The sequence below is a fragment of the Heptranchias perlo genome, chromosome 20 (assembly GCF_035084215.1).
Source record: "Heptranchias perlo isolate sHepPer1 chromosome 20, sHepPer1.hap1, whole genome shotgun sequence".
NCBI lineage: Eukaryota > Metazoa > Chordata > Chondrichthyes > Hexanchiformes > Hexanchidae > Heptranchias > Heptranchias perlo.
Window position 1 is genome coordinate 34,326,661 of NC_090344.1, and position 21,711 is coordinate 34,348,371.

General features: G+C 54.2%; 1 protein-coding gene across 3 annotated transcripts in view; it reads left to right on the forward strand.

Moving 5' to 3' along the window:
• The window catches only part of LOC137335691 (adhesion G protein-coupled receptor A2-like), a 283,681-nt gene that overhangs the window by 35,802 nt on the left and 226,168 nt on the right, over positions 1-21,711 (forward strand). For all 3 annotated transcript variants that reach the window (XM_068000989.1, XM_068000990.1, XM_068000991.1), the window contains exon 2: positions 8,451-8,522. In XM_068000989.1, coding sequence (XP_067857090.1) covers positions 8,451-8,522 — 72 coding nt within the window. The remainder of the gene's footprint in view (positions 1-8,450; positions 8,523-21,711) is intronic.

Here is a 21,711-nt window from a genome sequence, read left to right on the forward strand (position 1 = left end):
TGTAATATACCTGGGGCTCTGGGGGTGTGTAATATACCTGGGGCCTCCGGGCGTGTGTAATATACCTGGGGCTCCAGGTGTGTGTAATATACCTGGGGCCTCCGGGTGTGTGTAATATACCTGGGGCCTCCGGGCGTGTGTAATATACCTGGGGCCTCCGGGCGTGTGTAATATACCTGGGGCCTCCGGGCGTGTGTAATATACCTGGGGCCTCCGGGCGTGTGTAATATACCTGGGGCCTCCGGGCGTGTGTAATATACCTGGGGCTCCGGGTGTGTGTAATATACCTGGGGCCTCCGGGCGTGTGTAATATACCTGGGGCCTCCGGGCGTGTGTAATATACCTGGGGCTCCGGGTGTGTGTAATATACCTGGGGCCTCCGGGCGTGTGTAATATACCTGGGGCCTCCGGGCGTGTGTAATATACCTGGGGCCTCCGGGTGTGTGTAATATACCGGGGGCTCTGGGGGTGTGTAATATACCAGGGCCTCCAGGTGTGTGTAATATACCAGGGCCTCCGGGTGTGTGTAATATACCGGGGGCTCCAGGTGTGTGTAATATACCTGGGCCTCCGGGTGTGTGTAATATACCGGGGGCTCCGGGCGTGTGTAATATACCGGGGGCTCCGGGCGTGTGTAATATACCTGGGGCTCCAGGAGTGTGTAATATACCTGGGGCCTCCGGGCGTGTGTAATATACCGGGGGCTCTGGGGGTGTGTAATATACCAGGGCCTCCAGGTGTGTGTAATATACCTGGGGCTCCGGGCGTGTGTAATATACCGGGGGCTCTGGGGGTGTGTAATATACCTGGGGCTCCGGGTGTGTGTAATATACCTGGGGCCTCCGGGCGTGTGTAATATACCTGGGGCCTCCGGGCGTGTGTAATATACCTGGGGCCTCCGGGTGTGTGTAATATACCTGGGGCCTCCGGGCGTGTGTAATATACCTGGGGCCTCCGGGCGTGTGTAATATACCGGGGGCTCTGGGGGTGTGTAATATACCTGGGGCTCCAGGTGTGTGTAATATACCAGGGCCTCCAGGTGTGTGTAATTACCTGGGGCTCCGGGCGTGTGTAATATACCAGGGCCTCCGGGTGTGTGTAATATACCGGGGGCTCCGGGCGTGTGTAATATACCTGGGGCTCCAGGAGTGTGTAATATACCTGGGGCCTCCGGGCGTGTGTAATATACCTGGGGCCTCCGGGCGTGTGTAATATACCTGGGGCTCCAGGCGTGTGTAATATACCTGGGGCCTCCGGGCGTGTGTAATATACCTGGGGCTCCAGGCGTGTGTAATATACCTGGGGCCTCCAGGCGTGTGTAATATACCTGGGGGCTCCGGGCGTGTGTAATATACCTGGGGCTCCAGGCGTGTGTAATATACCTGGGGCCTCCGGGCGTGTGTAATATACCTGGGGCCTCCGGGCGTGTGTAATATACCTGGGGCCTCCGGGCGTGTGTAATATACCTGGGGCCTCCGGGCGTGTGTAATATACCTGGGGCCTCCGGGCGTGTGTAATATACCTGGGGCCTCCGGGCGTGTGTAATATACCTGGGGCTCCAGGCGTGTGTAATATACCTGGGGCCTCCGGGCGTGTGTAATATACCTGGGGCTCCAGGCGTGTGTAATATACCTGGGGCTCCAGGCGTGTGTAATATACCTGGGGCCTCCGGGCGTGTGTAATATACCTGGGGCTCCGGGCGTGTGTAATATACCTGGGGCTCCAGGCGTGTGTAATATACCTGGGGCCTCCGGGCGTGTGTAATATACCTGGGGCCTCCGGGCGTGTGTAATATACCTGGGGCCTCGGGGCGTGTGTAATATACCTGGGGCCTCCGGGCGTGTGTAATATACCGGGGGCTCTGGGGGTGTGTAATTTACCAGGGCCTCCAGGTGTGTGTAATATACCTGGGGCTCCAGGGGTGTGTAATATACAGGAGGCTCCGTGGGTGTGTAATATACTGGGGGCTCTGGGGGTGTGTAATATACCGGGGGCTCCAGGGGTGTGTAATATACAGGAGGCTCCGTGGGTGTGTAATATACTGGGGGCTCTGGGAGTGTGTAATATACCGGGGGCTCTGGGGGTGTGTAATATACAGGAGGCTCCGTGGGTGTGTAATATACTGGGGGCTCTGGGAGTGTGTAATATACTGGGGGCTCTGGGGGTGTGTAATATACCGGGGGCTCCAGGGGTGTGTAATATACAGGAGGCTCCGTGGGTGTGTAATATACTGGGGGCTCTGGGAGTGTGTAACATACCGGGGGCTCTGGGGGGGTGTAATATACCGGGGGCTCTGGGGGTGTGTAATATACCGGGGGCTCTGGGGGTGTGTAATATACTGCCTGCTGCCCCTCCCCTCCCCCTCACTGCCTCCTGCCCCTCCCCTCCCCCCTCACTGCCTCCTGCCCCTCCCCCCTCACTGCGTCCTGCCCCTCCCCCTCACTGCGTCCTGCCCCTCCCCTCACTGCGTCCTGCCCCTCCCCTCCCCCTCACTGCGTCCTGCCCCTCCCCCCTCACTGCGTCCTGCCCCTCCCCCTCACTGCGTCCAGCCCCTCCCCTCCCCTCCCCTCCCCCTCACTGCGTCCAGCCCCTCCCCTCCCCCTCACTGCCTCCTGCCCCTCCCCTCCCCCTCACTGCCTCCTGCCCCTCCCCTCCCCCTCACTGCCTCCTGCCCCTCCCCTCCCCCCTCACTGTGTCCAGCCCCTCCCCCCTCACTGCGTCCAGCCCCTCCCCTCCCCCTCACTGCCTGCTGCCCCTCCCCTCCCCCTCACTGCCTCCTGCCCCTCCCCTCCCCCTCACTGCGTCCTGCCCCTCCCCCCTCACTGCGTCCTGCCCCTCCCCCTCACTGCATCCTGCCCCTCCCCCCCCCCCTCACTGCGTCCTGCCCCTCCCCACTCACTGCGTCCTGCTCCTCCTCTTCCCCTCGCTGGCCCTTGCCCGTGCTACCCTTCCCCTCACTGTACCTACTCTGCTTCAAAAACCGGCCTATCACTCTGCCTCACGGTCGAGATGTCAGGGAGATAATGTGACCGTGTACTTAATCACGCGAACACAGTTCCAGTTGGGCTTCGGGGGTGTGTAATATTCTGGGGACTCTGGGTGTGCGTAAAATTCTGGGGGCTCTGGGGGTCTGTAATATACTGGGGGCTCTGGGGGTGTGTAATATACTGGGGGCTCTGGTTGTGTAATATACCAGGGGCTCCTGGTGTGTAATATACTGGGGGCTCTGGGGTTGTGTAATATACTGGGGGCTCTGGAGATGTTTAATATACTGGGGCCTCCAGGTGTGTGTAATATATCTGGGGCCTCCAGGTGTGTGTAATATACCTGGGGCCTCCGGGCGTGTGTAATATACCTGGGGCTCCAGGTGTGTGTAATATACCTGGGGCCTCCAGGTGTGTGTAATATACCTGGGGCCTCCGGGCGTGTGTAATATACCTGGGCCTCCAGGTGTGTGTAATATACCTGGGGCCTCCGGGCGTGTGTAATATACCTGGGGCTCCAGGTGTGTGTAATATACCTGGGGCCTCCGGGCGTGTGTAATATACCTGGGGCTCCAGGTGTGTGTAATATACCTGGGGCCTCCGGGCGTGTGTAATATACCTGGGGCTCCAGGTGTGTGTAATATACCTGGGGCCTCCGGGCGTGTGTAATATACCTGGGGCTCCAGGTGTGTGTAATATACCTGGGGCCTCCAGGCGTGTGTAATATACCTGGGGCCTCCGGGCGTGTGTAATATACCTGGGGCCTCCAGGTGTGTGTAATATACCTGGGGCCTCCGGGCGTGTGTAATATACCTGGGGCTCTGGGGGTGTGTAATATACCTGGGGCCTCCGGGCGTGTGTAATATACCTGGGGCTCCAGGTGTGTGTAATATACCTGGGGCCTCCGGGTGTGTGTAATATACCTGGGGCCTCCGGGCGTGTGTAATATACCTGGGGCCTCCGGGCGTGTGTAATATACCTGGGGCCTCCGGGCGTGTGTAATATACCTGGGGCCTCCGGGCGTGTGTAATATACCTGGGGCCTCCGGGCGTGTGTAATATACCTGGGGCTCCGGGTGTGTGTAATATACCTGGGGCCTCCGGGCGTGTGTAATATACCTGGGGCCTCCGGGCGTGTGTAATATACCTGGGGCTCCGGGTGTGTGTAATATACCTGGGGCCTCCGGGCGTGTGTAATATACCTGGGGCCTCCGGGCGTGTGTAATATACCTGGGGCCTCCGGGTGTGTGTAATATACCGGGGGCTCTGGGGGTGTGTAATATACCAGGGCCTCCAGGTGTGTGTAATATACCAGGGCCTCCGGGTGTGTGTAATATACCGGGGGCTCCAGGTGTGTGTAATATACCTGGGCCTCCGGGTGTGTGTAATATACCGGGGGCTCCGGGCGTGTGTAATATACCGGGGGCTCCGGGCGTGTGTAATATACCTGGGGCTCCAGGAGTGTGTAATATACCTGGGGCCTCCGGGCGTGTGTAATATACCGGGGGCTCTGGGGGTGTGTAATATACCAGGGCCTCCAGGTGTGTGTAATATACCTGGGGCTCCGGGCGTGTGTAATATACCGGGGGCTCTGGGGGTGTGTAATATACCTGGGGCTCCGGGTGTGTGTAATATACCTGGGGCCTCCGGGCGTGTGTAATATACCTGGGGCCTCCGGGCGTGTGTAATATACCTGGGGCCTCCGGGTGTGTGTAATATACCTGGGGCCTCCGGGCGTGTGTAATATACCTGGGGCCTCCGGGCGTGTGTAATATACCGGGGGCTCTGGGGGTGTGTAATATACCTGGGGCTCCGGGTGTGTGTAATATACCTGGGGCCTCCGGGCGTGTGTAATATACCTGGGGCCTCCGGGCGTGTGTAATATACCTGGGGCCTCCGGGCGTGTGTAATATACCGGGGGCTCTGGGGGTGTGTAATATACCAGGGCCTCCAGGTGTGTGTAATATACCTGGGGCCTCCAGGTGTGTGTAATATACCTGGGGCCTCCAGGTGTGTGTAATATACCTGGGGCCTCCGGGCGTGTGTAATATACCTGGGGCTCCAGGTGTGTGTAATATACCTGGGGCCTCTGGGCGTGTGTAATATACCTGGGGCTCCGGGCGTGTGTAATATACCAGGGCCTCCAGGTGTGTGTAATATACCGGGGGCTCCAGGTGTGTGTAATATACCTGGGGCCTCCGGGCGTGTGTAATATACCGGGGGCTCTGGGGGTGTGTAATATACCAGGGCCTCCAGGTGTGTGTAATATATCTGGGGCTCCGGGCGTGTGTAATATACCTGGGGCCTCCGGGCGTGTGTAATATACCGGGGGCTCCGGGCGTGTGTAATATACCAGGGCCTCCAGGTGTGTGTAATATACCGGGGGCTCCAGGTGTGTGTAATATACCTGGGGCCTCCGGGCGTGTGTAATATACCGGGGGCTCTGGGGGTGTGTAATATACCAGGGCCTCCAGGTGTGTGTAATATACCAGGGCCTCCAGGTGTGTGTAATATACCAGGGCCTCCAGGTGTGTGTAATATACCTGGGGCTCCGGGCGTGTGTAATATACCAGGGCCTCCGGGTGTGTGTAATATACCGGGGGCTCCGGGCGTGTGTAATATACCTGGGGCTCCAGGAGTGTGTAATATACCTGGGGCCTCCGGGCGTGTGTAATATACCTGGGGCTCCAGGCGTGTGTAATATACCTGGGGCCTCCGGGCGTGTGTAATATACCTGGGGCTCCAGGCGTGTGTAATATACCTGGGGCCTCCAGGCGTGTGTAATATACCTGGGGGCTCCGGGCGTGTGTAATATACCTGGGGCTCCAGGCGTGTGTAATATACCTGGGGCCTCCGGGCGTGTGTAATATACCTGGGGCCTCCGGGCGTGTGTAATATACCTGGGGCCTCCGGGCGTGTGTAATATACCTGGGGCCTCCGGGCGTGTGTAATATACCGGGGGCCTCCGGGCGTGTGTAATATACCTGGGGCTCCAGGCGTGTGTAATATACCTGGGGCCTCCGGGCGTGTGTAATATACCTGGGGCTCCAGGCGTGTGTAATATACCTGGGGCTCCAGGCGTGTGTAATATACCTGGGGCCTCCGGGCGTGTGTAATATACCTGGGGCTCCGGGCGTGTGTAATATACCTGGGGCTCCAGGCGTGTGTAATATACCTGGGGCCTCCGGGCGTGTGTAATATACCTGGGGCCTCCGGGCGTGTGTAATATACCTGGGGCCTCCGGGCGTGTGTAATATACCTGGGGCCTCCGGGCGTGTGTAATATACCGGGGGCTCTGGGGGTGTGTAATTTACCAGGGCCTCCAGGTGTGTGTAATATACCTGGGGCTCCAGGGGTGTGTAATATACAGGAGGCTCCGTGGGTGTGTAATATACTGGGGGCTCTGGGGGTGTGTAATATACCGGGGGCTCCAGGGGTGTGTAATATACAGGAGGCTCCGTGGGTGTGTAATATACTGGGGGCTCTGGGAGTGTGTAATATACCGGGGGCTCTGGGGGTGTGTAATATACAGGAGGCTCCGTGGGTGTGTAATATACTGGGGGCTCTGGGAGTGTGTAATATACTGGGGGCTCTGGGGGTGTGTAATATACCGGGGGCTCCAGGGGTGTGTAATATACAGGAGGCTCCGTGGGTGTGTAATATACTGGGGGCTCTGGGAGTGTGTAACATACCGGGGGCTCTGGGGGGGTGTAATATACCGGGGGCTCTGGGGGTGTGTAATATACCGGGGGCTCTGGGGGTGTGTAATATACAGGGGGCTCCGGGGGTGTGTAATATACCGGGGGCTCCGGGGGTGTGTAATATACCGGGGGCTCCGGGGGTGTGTAATATACCGGGGGCTCCGGGGGTGTGTAATATACCGGGGGCTCCGGGGGTGTGTAATATACCGGGGGCCCCGGGGGTGTGTAATATACCGGGGGCTCTGGGGGTGTGTAATATACCGGGGGCTCTGGGGGTGTGTAATATACCGGGGGCTCTGGGGGTGTGTAATATACCGGGGGCTCCGGGGGTGTGTAATATACCGGGGGCCCCGGGGGTGTGTAATATACCGGGGGCTCTGGGGGTGTGTAATATACCGGGGGCTCCGGGGGTGTGTAATATACCGGGGGCCCTGGGGGTGTGTAATATACCGGGGGCTCTGGGGGTGTGTAATATACCGGTAACTCTATTTCCATCCCGGGTTCTAATGCCTGTTTTGTAATTGTGAGACCTCACAGGGATATTTGTGTTAATTGTTCTGAGCCGCAGTTCCCCACCCCCCTCCTCCCGACCCAACCTCCCTCTCCACCCTCTGTCTCCTTTCACTCTCTCTCTGACAGTGCTGAGAGCTCTCTCATCTTTAGTGATGATCAGGAATGTTTACATTGGGATAAACAGTGAAGTCCCCCTGCAGTTGGTGAAAGGCCCTCATATGTCAGAGACACTGGACCTTCAGGACGCTGGCTGGTGGAACAGCACCTTTGCCTATGGCCCCTGAGCACTGGTGGGACTTTCGACTGTGGGGTGGTCTCACAGCCCGATCCTCTCTCGCCTGATGACCGCGCGAGCAAGGGGAATTCGACTGTGGAGGGCTTCACACTGCGGCCCGATCCGAACTTGCCCGGTTATCACATGAGCCCAGTTAGCAAGCGTCTCCGTTTTGGGCAGAGAAAGAGCCCCGATAATTCGAGCATCCCCTCTGCTCCCCTCCCCTCTTCACCGCCTCCCTTCCCCTCTCCACCCTTCCCCTCCACTCCCCTCCGCTCTGCTCCCTTCACCTCCCCCTGCTACCCTCCCCTCTCCTTCCCTCCCCTCCCCACCCTTCCCCTCCTCCTCTCCTCTCCCTTCCCCTCCACTCCTACCCTCCCTTCCACTCTTCTCCCCTCCTCTCCCTTCCCTCCCCCTCCCTCCCCTCTCTTGTCCTCCCCCAGACACAGACAGGAAGTAGCCGCTCTTTAACACTGGAGGGAAGGCCCTGACGGTGTCACCGGCCCTGGCTTTAGGGCACAGTAGGATTTTAACCCTTTAGACTCTGCTGTGCCATTTTGAAGCCAGGGTCCCTTCTGATTGGACAACCTTCCTCACTCAGTACGTGTCTCAGATCAGCAAGTGATGTTGGGAACAATGACGTACATTTATACAGCGCCTTTAAACATCGTAAAACGTCCCAAGGCGCTTCACAGGAGCGATTATCAGACAAAATTTGACACCGAGCCACATAAGGAGGTATTAGGACAGGTGACCAAAAGCTTGGTCAAAGAGGTAGGTTTTAAGGAGCGTCTTAAAGGAGGAGAGAGAGGTGGAGAGGTTTAGGGAGGGAATTCCAGAGCTTAGGGCCTAGGCAGCTGAAGGCACAACCTCCTTCCCAAAGCCCATCTCTGCGGACCACAGGACTGGAAGTGTTAATCGGCTGCGGGCCTGCCATTGAATGGTCTCACCGTGAGTTCGTTCCCTTGTGTTCCCGCAGGATACTGAGCAACAACAGGATCGTGATGCTGAAGAGTGATGCCTTTTCTGGACTGCAAGCCCTTGAGAAACTGTGAGTGCACCTTGCCACCTTCCTTCTGTCTGCTATTCTGGTTGAATTGTGCGGAATGGGTGCTGGGAGCACACTGTGACTTAATTGAGACCCAGGCGATGTCTGGCTTGATAATAATGGAATTACTTCAGCATATTATTCCGGTGTGAAAAATGGTTCTCATCGAGGGAGCCCGCAGGGGATATCCTCTCCCAGTCCTGCCTCTGCCCCTCTCCTATCCCATTCCTGCCCCTCTCCTCTCCCATTCCTGCCCCTGCCCCTCTCCTATTCCACTCCTGCCCCTCTCCTATCCCACTCCTGCCCCACTCCTATCCCACTCCTGCCCCTCTCCTATCCCACTCCTGCCCCTCTCCTATCCCACTCCTGCCCCTCTCCTATCCCACTCCTGCCCCTGCCCCTCTCCTATCCCACTCCTGCCCCACTCCTCTCCCACTCCTGCCCCACTCCTCTCCCATTCCTGCCCCACTCCTCTCCCACTCCTGCCCCACTCCTCTCCCACTCCTGCCCCTCTCCTATCCCACTCCTGCCCCTCTCCTCTCCCACTCCTGCCCCACTCCTCTCCCACTCCCGCCCCTCCTATCCCACTCCTGCCCCTCTCCTATCCCACTCCTGCCCCTCTCCTATCACTCCTGCCCCTCTCCTATCCCACTCCTGCCCCTCTCCTATCCCACTCCTGCCCCTCTCCTATCCCACTCCTGCCCCTCTCCTATCCCACTCCCGCCCCTCTCCCATCCCACTCCGGTCCCACTCCGGCCCCTCCCGTCCCACTCCGGCCCCTCTCCCGCCCCACTCCCGCCCCACTCCGGCCCCACTCCCGCCCCACTCCGGCCCCACTCCCTCCCCTCTCCCGCCCCACTCCCGCCCCTCTCCCGCCCCACTCCTACTCCTGCCCCCTCTCCTATCCCACTCCTGCCCCTGGAAAATGGAGGAGGGTTAGGGCGGGGGCAGGGGAAGTGGGGGCAAAGTCTCAGTCGGCGGGTTTCAAGGAGGCTGGAGTTGGCAAGGCAGAGGGCAAGAGGCGGGGAGTGCAGTGTCTGGACAAGCGGCTAGCCATGGCGACTGGAGCAGGGGGATGGGGGAGAGTCCCGGTGTTAAGAGGAGAGGGTGGGGGGGACGTAGTGCGCGGGGATGCTGCCTGGTGGGAAGGCAGGAAGACATCGCTGAGGTCGGGTGGGACGAGGCCTGCGGTCGGACTCGATAGTCAAGAATTTGTTAAGCACAAGATTGCCCTGATATTGGATAATTTGGGGACACAGATGGCAGTGTGCAGACAGCAGACTGCGCTCCGAAGCCTTCTGTCGATGCTGTGCCCAGCCCCGCTCTCTAATTAACGGCTATAAACAGCACACTCTGGCCTCCCACTGAAACAAGTCCTGTCATCTCCTCCCTCTGATCTACGTGTGGAAGCCATTTCCCAAAGCCACAGAAATGCTCTGCGACTTCCCGTGCGCATTTGCGAGAGACAAAGGCAGTCATTGACACTTGAGGGCTTCAACTATCAGAAAGAGCGTATTTTGTCGAGAAAATTTGGTGGGGGTTTGGGAAGGTGGGGGGGTGGGGGTGTTGGGGGAGGGGCGGTCATGCCAACCCCTGCCCGCTTCGAGAATCATTGGGCCCAATTTTTCCTGCGCATCGCCGCTGTGAGATTGGCACCGGGTAACCCTACGATGCAACAGCGACTGTACTTCTAAAGCACTTCATTGACTGTGAAGGGCTTTGGGACGTCCTGAGGGGGTGAAAGGCCCTTTGGAATTGGGAGTTCTTTCTTTCCTCTGAGGTTTTCCTGGTTGATCTCTGTCTCCCTGGTCGGCAGCAATCCGGTTTAGCTCGGAGTATCCGGGAGTTTCCATCGATCTTCTGCCGGTGTTACCATAGCAGGCACAGCACAGGAGGAGGCCACTCGGCCCGTCGTGCCTGTGCCGGCTCTTTGAAAGAGCTGTCCAATTAGTCCCACTCCCCTCGCTCGTTCCCCGTAGCCCTGTAATTTTTTTTCCCCTTCAAGTATTTCTCCAATTCCCTTTTGAAAGTTATTATTGAATCTGCTTCCACCGCCCTTTCAGGCAGCGCATTCCAGATCATTACAACTCGCTGCGTAAAAAAATGTTTCCTCATGTCGCCTCTGGCTCTTTTGCCAATCTCCTTAAATCTGTGTCCTCTGGTTACCGACCCGTCTGCCTCTGGAAACAGTTTCTCCTCATTTACTCGATCAAAACCCTTCATGATTTTGAACACCTCTATCATATCTCCCCTTAACCTTCTCTGTTCTAAGGAGAACTATCCCAGCATCTCCAGTCTCTTATGGTGGCCGTTGGGGAGAAACCAAGAGGAGATTGCAGGAGCAGGCCTTCTGGCCCTTTACGTTGCCCTGGGGTTTCCAGGGCATCCCCCTGTGGGGATGGGGTGTGGTCATCTTACGATTGGCACAGGCTGAAGGCAGGCCTAGATGGTGAGATCGGAGGGGGCCTCATTTCCCTCCACCTTCTCCCCAAAAAGACACCCAGACTTAGGGGCCCCAAGAGAGGTTTGGTTCGGGCCTTGTGCCCGGACCGCCCTCAGATGGGCGATGGCTGCCTGGACCACATGCCAACCGTCAGCCATCGTTAACTACGGGACCGGGACAGACGTATCGTGTGATTGGCACCCTGAGAAGTCTCCTGCGGCAGCAGCTTTAACTTGCGCAAGAAGTAACCCTGAGAGTCAGTCCGAAAAGAACGCGACAAAAACAAAACACAGCGAACGAGTCTGACGCACATCCTCCCACTGCTTCAGCTCCTGCTCGAGGAATCTTGAAGTTAATGGCAGTTGACAGCAGGCCCTAATTGTTTTTTTTTTCCATCAGCTCAGGCTGCGAGCCGTTCTGCACATGGAGAGACAGGGGGGGTGAAAGGCCTTTGATTTGACGAAGGCAGCAACAGAGACTTGAGCACACAGTCCAGGCTGATGCCGCAGCGCAGTACTGAGGGAGCGCTGCACTGGCGGAGGGGCCGTCTTTCGGACGAGTCATTAAACCGAGGCCCCGTAGTCCTCCCAGGTGGATGTAAAAGATCCCACGTCACTCTTCGAAGAAGAGCAGGGGAGGTCTCCCCGGTGTCCTGGCAAATATTTATCCCTCAACCAACATCACTAAAGAAAATATGATCCGGCTGTTTGTGGGATCTTGCTGTGCGCAAATTGGCTGCTGCACTTGACTACACTTCAAAAGCACTTCATTGGCTGTGAAACGCTTTGGGACGTCCTGAGGGTATGAAAGGCACTGTATAATCATAGTAGGTACAACACAGAAGGAGGCCAATCATGCCTGGGCTGGCTCTTTGAAAGAGCTATCCAATTAGTCCCATTCCCCCGCTCTTTCCCCATAGGCCTGTAAAATTTTTTCCCTTCAAGTATTTCTCCAATTCCCATTCGAAAGTCACTATTGAATCTGCTTCCACCGCCCTTTCAGGCAGTGCATTCCAGATCATTACAACTCGCTGCACGAAAAAATGTTTCCTCATGTGGCCTCTGGCTCTTTTGCCGATCACCTTAAAAGCGAGTCTTTTCTTATTTCTTTAATGAGGTTGATGAGCCAGTGTCAGGACTGCCTTGCGTAGAGGAGGATGGAGGGTTGGAGCTTGGAGCAGACCTCATCAACCTCATGAAGGGACCTCAGCTCATTGGTGGCAAGCAGCCGCAGGCTCTGACCTGTTGGGCTCGAATACCCTGTCACTTTTTGGATGGTGGAAACAGCACGCGATCCAAGAAAAGGGGAAAAGATGACGACCATTTATACAACACATGCTCAGGGCGTCTCAAAGCGTTTACATCCAGTGGATTGCTTTTAAAATGCAGCCACTGTTGTTGTTTAGGTGAAGTGGCAGCCATTTTGAGGGAGGCTGTATGAGCGTGTGAGGCTAATTGCACTGCAGCCATTTTGAGTGGGGACATATGAACGTGTGAGGCTAATTGCGCTGCAGCCATTTTGAGTGGGGACATATGAACGTGTGAGGCTAATTGCGCTGCAGCCATTTTAAGTGAGGCTATATAAACGTGTGAGGCTAATTGTACCGGAGCCATTTTGATTGGGGCTATATGAAGGCATGAGGCTAATTGCACTGCAGCCATCTTGAGTGAGGCGATATGAACTTGTGAGGCGAATTGCACTGCAGCCATCTTGAGTGAGGCTATATGAACGAATGAGGCTAATTGTGCTGCAGCCATTTTGATTGGGGCTATATGAAGGCATGAGGCTAATTGCACTGCAGCCATTTTGAGTGAGGTTATATGAACGTTTGAGGCTAATTGCACTGCAGCCATTTTGAGTGAGGTTATATGAACGTTTGAGGCTAATTGCACTGCAGCCATTTTGAGTGGGGACAGATGAACGTGTGAGGCTAGTTGCAATGCGGCCATTTTGAGTGAGGCTAAATTAACTTGTGAGGCTAATTGCACTGCAGCCATTTTGAGTGAGGTTATATGAACATTTGAGGCTAATTGCAATGCCGCCATTTTGAGTGAGGCTATATAAACGTGTGAGGCTAATTGCACTGCAGCCATTTTGAGTGAGGCTAAATGAAGGTGTGAGGCTAATTGCAATGCGGCCATTTTGAGTGAGGCTATATGAAGGTGTGAGGCTAATTGCACTGCAGCCATTTTGAGTGAGGCTAAATGAAGGTGTGAGGCTACTTGCACTGCAGCCATTTTGAATGGGGCCATATGAATGTGTGAGGCTAATTGCACTGAAGGTAATTTTTAGGCCAAAGTTGATACCATGCTTTAAAACACGCAGCGGCCAGGTACCGTTTGCCCTTGCACAGGCCGAGGGGCAATGGAGAGTTCCACAAAGTCTGGCAGACTGGGGTGTTGGGAGAGGGTGAGGGAGTGGAGCCGATCCCGACATTCGGGAGCTCCCTGGCTGTAGCTGCTGTTACAGTGAGCTCGACAGCAACCAGATGCCTGGGGAAGATGGAGCCCGGAGCCAGCTGCGTGTTCACACTCAGCCCAGGGAGCTGTGGTACTGGGGCAGGCCTGAGCCATGCGTTAGCATCGGGCTGCTGCTGACCCTGGAGGAAGACAACTTTGTGTGGAAGACAACCCCCCCTCCCCCACTCCACCGCTGCGGGTTACTCTCCTGATTGAGCTGACTTCTTGCTGGGGTACAGTTCCATGTGAGCATTTATCACGCGGGAGTCTAGACAGTGGCTGTCGCTGGGCTATTCGCCCATGGGGGGAGGGGGGGGAGGTGGGGGCAGCGCGATTTGCCCAACCCTGTCCTCATCCGCCGTCCACAAGGTCGCAGCGTTTAGCAGTTCATGGTGGGGAACCATGGCTGGTTTTGTGTGGGGTTTTTTTTGCCCGAAACAGTTCTGGGATATTGAGGCCAATTCGTAGTGCCCTTTAAGGTCACCCCAGCTGAGATGAGTTAACTCTGCACAGACTGGGGAGGTCGAACCTGGGCCTGTGAGCCATTTGATGCTTTCTTGAGTAGGACCGAAAGTGCCCGCTCTCTTTGCAGCCCATAAATATAGAAAGACTTGAATATTTACAGCGCCTCTCATGACCTCCCAAAGCACTTAACAGGCAATGAAGTACTGTCACCGTTGTAATGTCGGAAACGAGGCTGCCCATTGCACAGCAAGATCCCACAAACAGCAACATGATAATCTGCTTTTTAGTGATGTTGGTTGAATGATAAATCTTGGCCCAGGACACCAGGGAGAACTCCCCTGCTCTTCTTCCAATAGTGTCACAGGATCTTTTACATCCACCTGAGAGGGCAGACAGGGGCCTCGGTTTAGTATCTCATCCGAAAGACGGCACCTCCGGCACTGTAGCCCTCCCTCAGTACTGCACAGGGACTGTCGGCCTGGATTATGCGCTCGAGTCTCTGGAGTGGGACTCGAACCCACGACCGATCATGACTGATAGGGCGAAAGTGCTACCGACTGAGCCACGGCTGATACCTGATGGGGCTCGCGAGAGCTCAGAGCAATAGGCTGCCTCAGCCCTCAAAAGAGTCTGAGGAACAGCAACGATTGGGGAAAGGAGAAATATTTTTGGAAAGTGCCTCTTCGCCGAATACAGCGAGCTCTCTCTCTGGCGTCTCCTCGCTCTCGGCAAGGGAAGGATGTGGTGAGGGGGGGGGGGGTTTGAATACATGGATGGCCCGTGTAGAGGCCTTCTGAGAAGCAGCATTAAAAGGCGCACGGCCACATCTGACACTCCACAAGCCGTTCCGCACAGAAAGTCTCCAAACCATTCTAAATATTATGGTTTCTCCAAGGCCTGAATGGAGTGGGTGTGTTTGAGGCCCAGGAGTAGTTTATGTAGTAAATGGAACCGGGCGCTGCATAAACACAGCACTAAGATCTGCTCCATAAAGGCAGTAGTATTCGCTTTCTGTAGATTAAAGAGCTGGAGGAACGTTAAACTGGCAGCGACAGGAATTGAGTCAACACAGAACTATCACCTGTACTCACCCTCTCCCCCCGCCCCCACACCTCCTCCCGATATTAGCTCAGCTTTCGAGAAGGAATTTTCTTGATATATTGGGGTTGCCAACCAGCCCTGGAGTCTCCAGGAATGAAAGATGAGTCTCCTGGACACTGTTGCGAGCAAAACCCAGGGGGAGAAATCAAAGGGGGCGTTTTTTTAAAAAAAACAAATGTGCTATCGTTCATTTTCTTTGAATGCTTTTATTACTTGGGTTCTCAAAAATATTGGAGATGGAGGGAAAGAAGGCTGCTCGACAGTCTGTCCAATCGGGTAATGAAGAGTCTGTTTGCTTTCCAATTGGCCGTGGGAAGGGGGAGGTGCAGCTGATGATGGATGTGCCGGGCGGCCAATGGCTGGAGTGTGGGGGCGGGGCGGTTGGAGAGCGGTGGAGTCAAGTGATGACACCTCCAGGAATACGTCCAACCAGAGTTGGCAACCCTATACATGTATACATAAAAAAGGGACAGCTGTTTGCAGGGGTTGTAACAACCACCCCAACCCCTCGATTAGATTCCAGCCTGTAACTCACTCCCGGGTATCTGTTATTCTATATATAAACCACCCGAACCCCTCGATTAGATTCCAGCCTGTAACTCGCTCCCGGGTATCTGTTATTCTATATATAAACCACCCGAACCCCTCGATTAGATTCCAGCCTGTAACTCACTCCCGGGTATCTGTTATTCTATGTATAAACCACCCGAACCCCTCGATTAGATTCCAGCCTGTAACTCACTCCCGGGTATCTGTTATTCTATATATAAACCACCCGAACCCCTCGATTAGATTCCAGCCTGTAACTCACTCTTGGGTATCTGTTATTCTATATATAAACCACCCGAACCCCTCGATTAGATTCCAGCCTGTAACTCACTCCCAGGGATCTGTTATTCTATATATAAACCACCCGAACCCCTCGATTAGATTCCAGCCTGTAACTCACTCCCGGGTATCTGTTATTCTATATATAAACCACCCGAACCCCTCGATTAGATTCCAGCCTGTAACTCACTCCCGGGTATCTGTTATTCTATATATAAACCACCCGAACCCCTCGATTAGATTCCAGCCTGTAACTCACTCCCGGGTATCTGTGATTCTATATATAAACCACCCAAACCCCTCGATTAGATTCCAGCCTGTAACTCACTCCCGGGTATCTGTTATTCTATATATAAACCACCCGAACCCCTCGATTAGATTCCAGCCTGTAACTCACTCCCAGGTATCTGTTATTCTATATATAAACCCCCCGAACCTCTCGATTAGATTCTAGCCTGTAACTCACTCCCGGGTATCCGTTATTCTATATATAAACCCCCCGAACCCCTCGATTAGATTCCAGCCTGCAACTCACTCCCGGGTATCTGTTATTCTATATACAAACCACCCGAACCCCTCGATTAGATTTCAGCCTGTAACTCACTCCCGGGTATCTGTCATTCTATATATAAACCACCCAAACCCCTCGATTAGATTCCAGCCTGTAACTCACTCCCGGGTATCCGTTATTCTATGTTTTAACCCCCCGAATCCCTCGATTAGATTCAGATCACGCCCCTCGTGGTGAGGGGCAGGGTAATTGGAACTAGATCTGATATTGTAGTGATGAATTTACAGAGGGTGTCCGTTCCACCGGGCCACCTTGAGAGAGGGTGCCTATTCTATTCGCACCTCCTTTACAGTGGGAGTCCATTTCATCAGGACCCCCTTTAAGGAGGGAATCCAGCCCATTGGGATCCCTCTTGATGAGGGAGTCTAGCCATGAGGCACTCTATTTCTCTTGGAGTTGCCAGGAGCAGTGTCCAGGAGATTAACCTATAATTCCTGGAGACTCCAGGACAATCCTGGAGGGTGAGCGACCTCAGGTAATGTCAGGACATCTGTCACCGTTAGCGTCTTTAATAAATCAAAGTTAATTTGCCTCCGCGCTGGGCGTGAACACCCAGCGGTGGCCGAGAGCGGTGAACGGGGCCTACCAAGGGTGCACCAGCCTGCCCCGACCCACCCCTCACCCTCCCGGAAGCCCTCCGCCTCCAGCTGTTCGACGCCAGCACTGAATGTCTCGACGTCTGCACGGGTGAGAAAGAAAGTAAAACAATCGAACAAGAGAGCACAGAGCTCACAAAAGGCCCAGTTGCTAGCGGGGGCCTGGCCAGAGTCAAAGCACCCACCCTGTCAGGAGGGAGCCTACTGTCGATCAATTCAAAGACAATATTTTTTTTGTTTATTTGGAGTTTAAAGCAGGTTACAGGAAGCTGGAGCATTTGTCTTGGCCACTAGACAGTCTATAAATATACACTAATTAAGAAAATAGAGAGCTGCATTCAAGAGCAATGGAGGCTGAGATTGGGCCTCCCCAGACTGCTACTTGAATCATTTTATCCGGCTCTGAATGGTTTATTTAGCTCTCTCTCTTTCACTCTCACCACCACTACCCCCCACCCCCCAGTCTTGTGAGGGATGATTTACAGTGTGCGGTCGTTCATTTAAAAGAGGTGGCTTTGTGACGGGCAGTCTCCATGTTTAGGCACAGGAGAGAGGGGAATTTCCTACATTACAACAGTGACTACACTTCAGAAGTACTTCATTGGCTGTAAAGCACTCTGGGTCGTCCTGAGGTGGTGAAAGGCGCTGTATAAATGCAAGTTCTTTGTTTCTACTGTTAGAGACATAGGAACTGAAGGCCATTCAGCCCCTCGAGCCTGTTCCGGCGTTCTGTTAGATCATGGCTGATCTGTACCTCAATTCCATACTTTTAACAACATTCAGCAGATTAAAAGTATTCCAGAATCTGGAGTAAATGAAATTCCTGGCATTGAAATACAATGGGGTTGATTTTCTGCAATTTTCTTTAATGGTTTTAGAATCGTACAGCTCAGAAGGAGGCCATTCGACCCATTGTGCCTGTGCTGGTTCTTTGAAAGAGCTATCCAATTCGTCCCACTCCCTCTGCTCATTCCCCGTAGCCCTGCACATTTTTCCTTTTAAAGGGCAGGATTGGGTACGAGATATTCCTGGATACAAGGTGTTCAGGAAAGATAGGGAAGGAAAGAAAGGAGGTGGGGTGGCAGTATTGATTAAGGAGAATGTTACAGTGCTGGAGAGAGAGGATGTCCTGGAGGGGTCAAGGACAGAATCTATTTGTTTAGAGTTAAGGAACAATAGAGGTGCCATTACACTACTGGGTGTATTCTATAGGCCACCGACTAGTGGGAAGGATATAGAGGAGCAGATTTGCAGGGAAATTACAGAGGTGTAAAAGCTATAGAGTAGTGATAACTGGGGACTTCAACTATCCTAATATAGATGAGGATAACAATAAAATAAGGGGCAAAGAGGGGGAGGAATTTTTGAAGTGTGTTCAGGATAACTTTCTTGACCAGTACATTTCCGGTCCAACAAAGAAGGAGGCACTGCTGGATCTAGTTCTGGGGAATGAGGCGGGCCAAGAGGAGCAAGTGTCAGTGGGGGAGCATTTAGGGAACAGCGATCATAGTATCATAAGGTTTAGAATAGCTATGGAAAAGACACGGACCACTCAAAAGTAAAAATACTCAATTGGAGGAGGGCCAGTTTCAATGGGATGAGAACAGATCTGGCCCGAGTAAATTGGAATCAAAGATTGTCAGGCAAAAGTGTAATTGAACAGTGGGTGGCCTTTAAAGAGGAGATGGTTTGGGTACAGTCTAGGTACATTCCCACTCGGGGGAAAGGTAGAGCAACTAAAGCCAGAGCTCCCTGGATGACGAAAGAAATAGAGTAAAATGACGTGGGAAAAAAGGGGCGAATGACAGATGTCAGGTTGATAACACAAGTGAGAACCAGGCTGAGTATAGAAAGCTCAGAGGGGAAGTGAAAAAGGAAATAAGAGGGGCAAAGAGAGAGTATGAGAATAGACTGGCGGCCAACATAAAAGAGAATCCAAAAGTCTTCTACAGGCATGTAAACAGTAAACGGGTAGTAAGAGGAGGGGTGGGGCCGATTAGGGACCATAAAGGAGATCTATCCATGGAGGCAGAGGGCATGGCTGAGGTACTAAATGAGTACTTTGCATCTGTCTTTACCAAGGAAGAAGATGCTGCCGGAGTCTCAGTAAAGGAAGATATAGTTGAGATACTGGATGGGCTAAAATTGATAAAGAGGAGGTACTAGAAAGGCTGGCTGTATTTAAAGTAGATAAGTCACCCGGTCCGGATGGTTGCTGAGGGAAGTAAGGGTGGAAATTGGGGAGGTACTGGCCATAATCTTCCAAACATCCTTAGATATGGGGGTGGTGCCAGAGGCAAATGTCACACCCTTGTTCAAAAAAAGGGTGTAAGGATAAACCCAGCAACTACAGGCCAGTCAGTTTAACCTCGGTGGTGGGGAAACTTTTAGAAACGATAATCCGGGACAGAATTAACCGTTACTTGGACGAGGGTGGATTGATTAGAGAAAGCCAGCACGGATTTGTTAAAGGCAAATCGTGTTTAACTAACTTGATAGAGTTTTTTGATGAGGTAACAGAGAGGGTCGATGAGGGCAATGTGGTTGATGTGATGTATATGGACTTTCAAAAGGTGTTTGATAAAGTGCCACATGGTAGGCTTGACAGTAAGATTGCGGCCCATGGGGGCAGTAGTAACATGGATACAGAATTGGCTAAGTGACAGGAGACAGAGAGTAGTGGTGAACGGTTGTTTTTCGGACTGGAGGGAGGTGTACAGTGATGTTCCCCAGGGGTCGGTGCTGGGACCACTGCTTTTCTTGATATATATTAATGACTTGGACTTGGGTGTACAGGGCACAATTTCAAAATTTGCAGATGACACAAAACTTGGAAGTGTAGTAAACAATGAGGAGGATAGTGATAGACTTCAAGAGGATATAGACAGGCTGGTGGCATGGGCGGACACGTGGCAGATGAAACAACGCAGAAAAATGCGAGGTGATGCATTTCGGTAGGAAAAATGAGGAGAGGCAATATAGGAGGGCACAATTCTAAAAGGAGTGCAGGAACAGAGAGATCTGGGGGTATATGTACACAAATCATTGAAGGTGGCAGGGCAGGTTGAGAAAGTGGTTAAAAAAGCATACGGGATCCTGGGCTTTATAAATAGAGGCATAGAGTATAAGAGCACAACGGACTTCAGGATTAAATAACTTTAACTAGCACTGGTATGGATTATTTAAATGGTAATGTACGTTGAGGTGCACTATTACTAAGAGGCAGAGGCTAGCTGAAGACAAGGTAACTGGGTGAGTTCGGCAATTTGCGAGCAGCTCCTCAGCTTTCCAGCCCTGCACAATATTATACGTCCCAGCAGTATCAGGCTGCAAAGCAAAGGCCGACAGCACTGAGCTTCCGTAACTCAGGCTTCTTGCAGTTTCTGTTTCTCAGAATCCCAGACAGAGGGCCACATACAGGACCCCAGACAGAGGGCCACATACAGGACCCCAGACAGAGGGCTACATTCAGGATCCCAGACAGAGGGCCACATTCAGGATCCCAGACAGAGGGCCACATACAGGACCCCAGACAGAGGGCCACATACAGGACCCCAGACAGAGGGCCACATACAGGACCCCAGACAGAGGGCCACATACAGGACCCCAGACAGAGGGCCACATTCAGGATCCCAGACAGAGGGCCACATTCAGGACTCCAGACAGAGGGCCACATACAGGACCCCAGACAGAGGGCCACATACAGGACCCCAGACAGAGGTCCACATACAGGACCCCAGACAGAGGGCCACATACAGGACCCCAGACAGAGGGCCACATACAGGACCCCAGACAGAGGGCCACATACAGGACCCCAGACAGAGGGCCACATACAGGACCCCAGACAGAGGGCCACATACAGGTCCCCAGACAGAGGGCCACATACAGGACCCCAGACAGAGGGCCACATACAGGACCCCAGACAGAGGGCCACGTACAGGACCCCAGACAGAGGGCCACATACAGGTCCCCAGACAGAGGGCCACGTACAGGACCCCAGACAGAGGGCCACATACAGGATCCCAGACAGAGGGCCACGTACAGGATCCCAGACAGAGGGCCACGTACAGGATCCCAGACAGAGGGCCACGTACAGGATCCCAGACAGAGGGCCACGTACAGGATCCCAGACAGAGGGCCACGTACAGGATCCCAGACAGAGGGCCACGTACAGGATCCCAGACAGAGGGCCACGTACAGGACCCCAGACAGGGGACCACGTACAGGACCCCAGACAGAGGGCCACATACAGGATCCCAGACAGAGGGCCACATACAGGATCCCAGACAGAGGGCCACGTACAGGATCCCAGACAGAGGGCCACGTACAGGATCCCAGACAGAGGGCCACGTACAGGATCCCAGACAGAGGGCCACGTACAGGACCCCAGACAGGGGACCACGTACAGGACCCCAGACAGGGGGCCACGTACAGGACCCCAGACAGAGGGCCACGTATAGGACCCCAGACAGAGGGCCACGTACAGGATCCCAGACAGAGGGCCACGTACAGGATCCCAGACAGAGGGCCACGTACAGGATCCCAGACAGAGGGCCACGTACAGGATCCCAGACAGAGGGCCACGTACAGGACCCCAGACAGGGGACCACGTACAGGACCCCAGACAGAGGGCCACATACAGGATCCCAGACAGAGGGCCACATACAGGATCCCAGACAGAGGGCCACATACAGGATCCCAGACAGAGGGACTCGTTCAGGACCCCAGA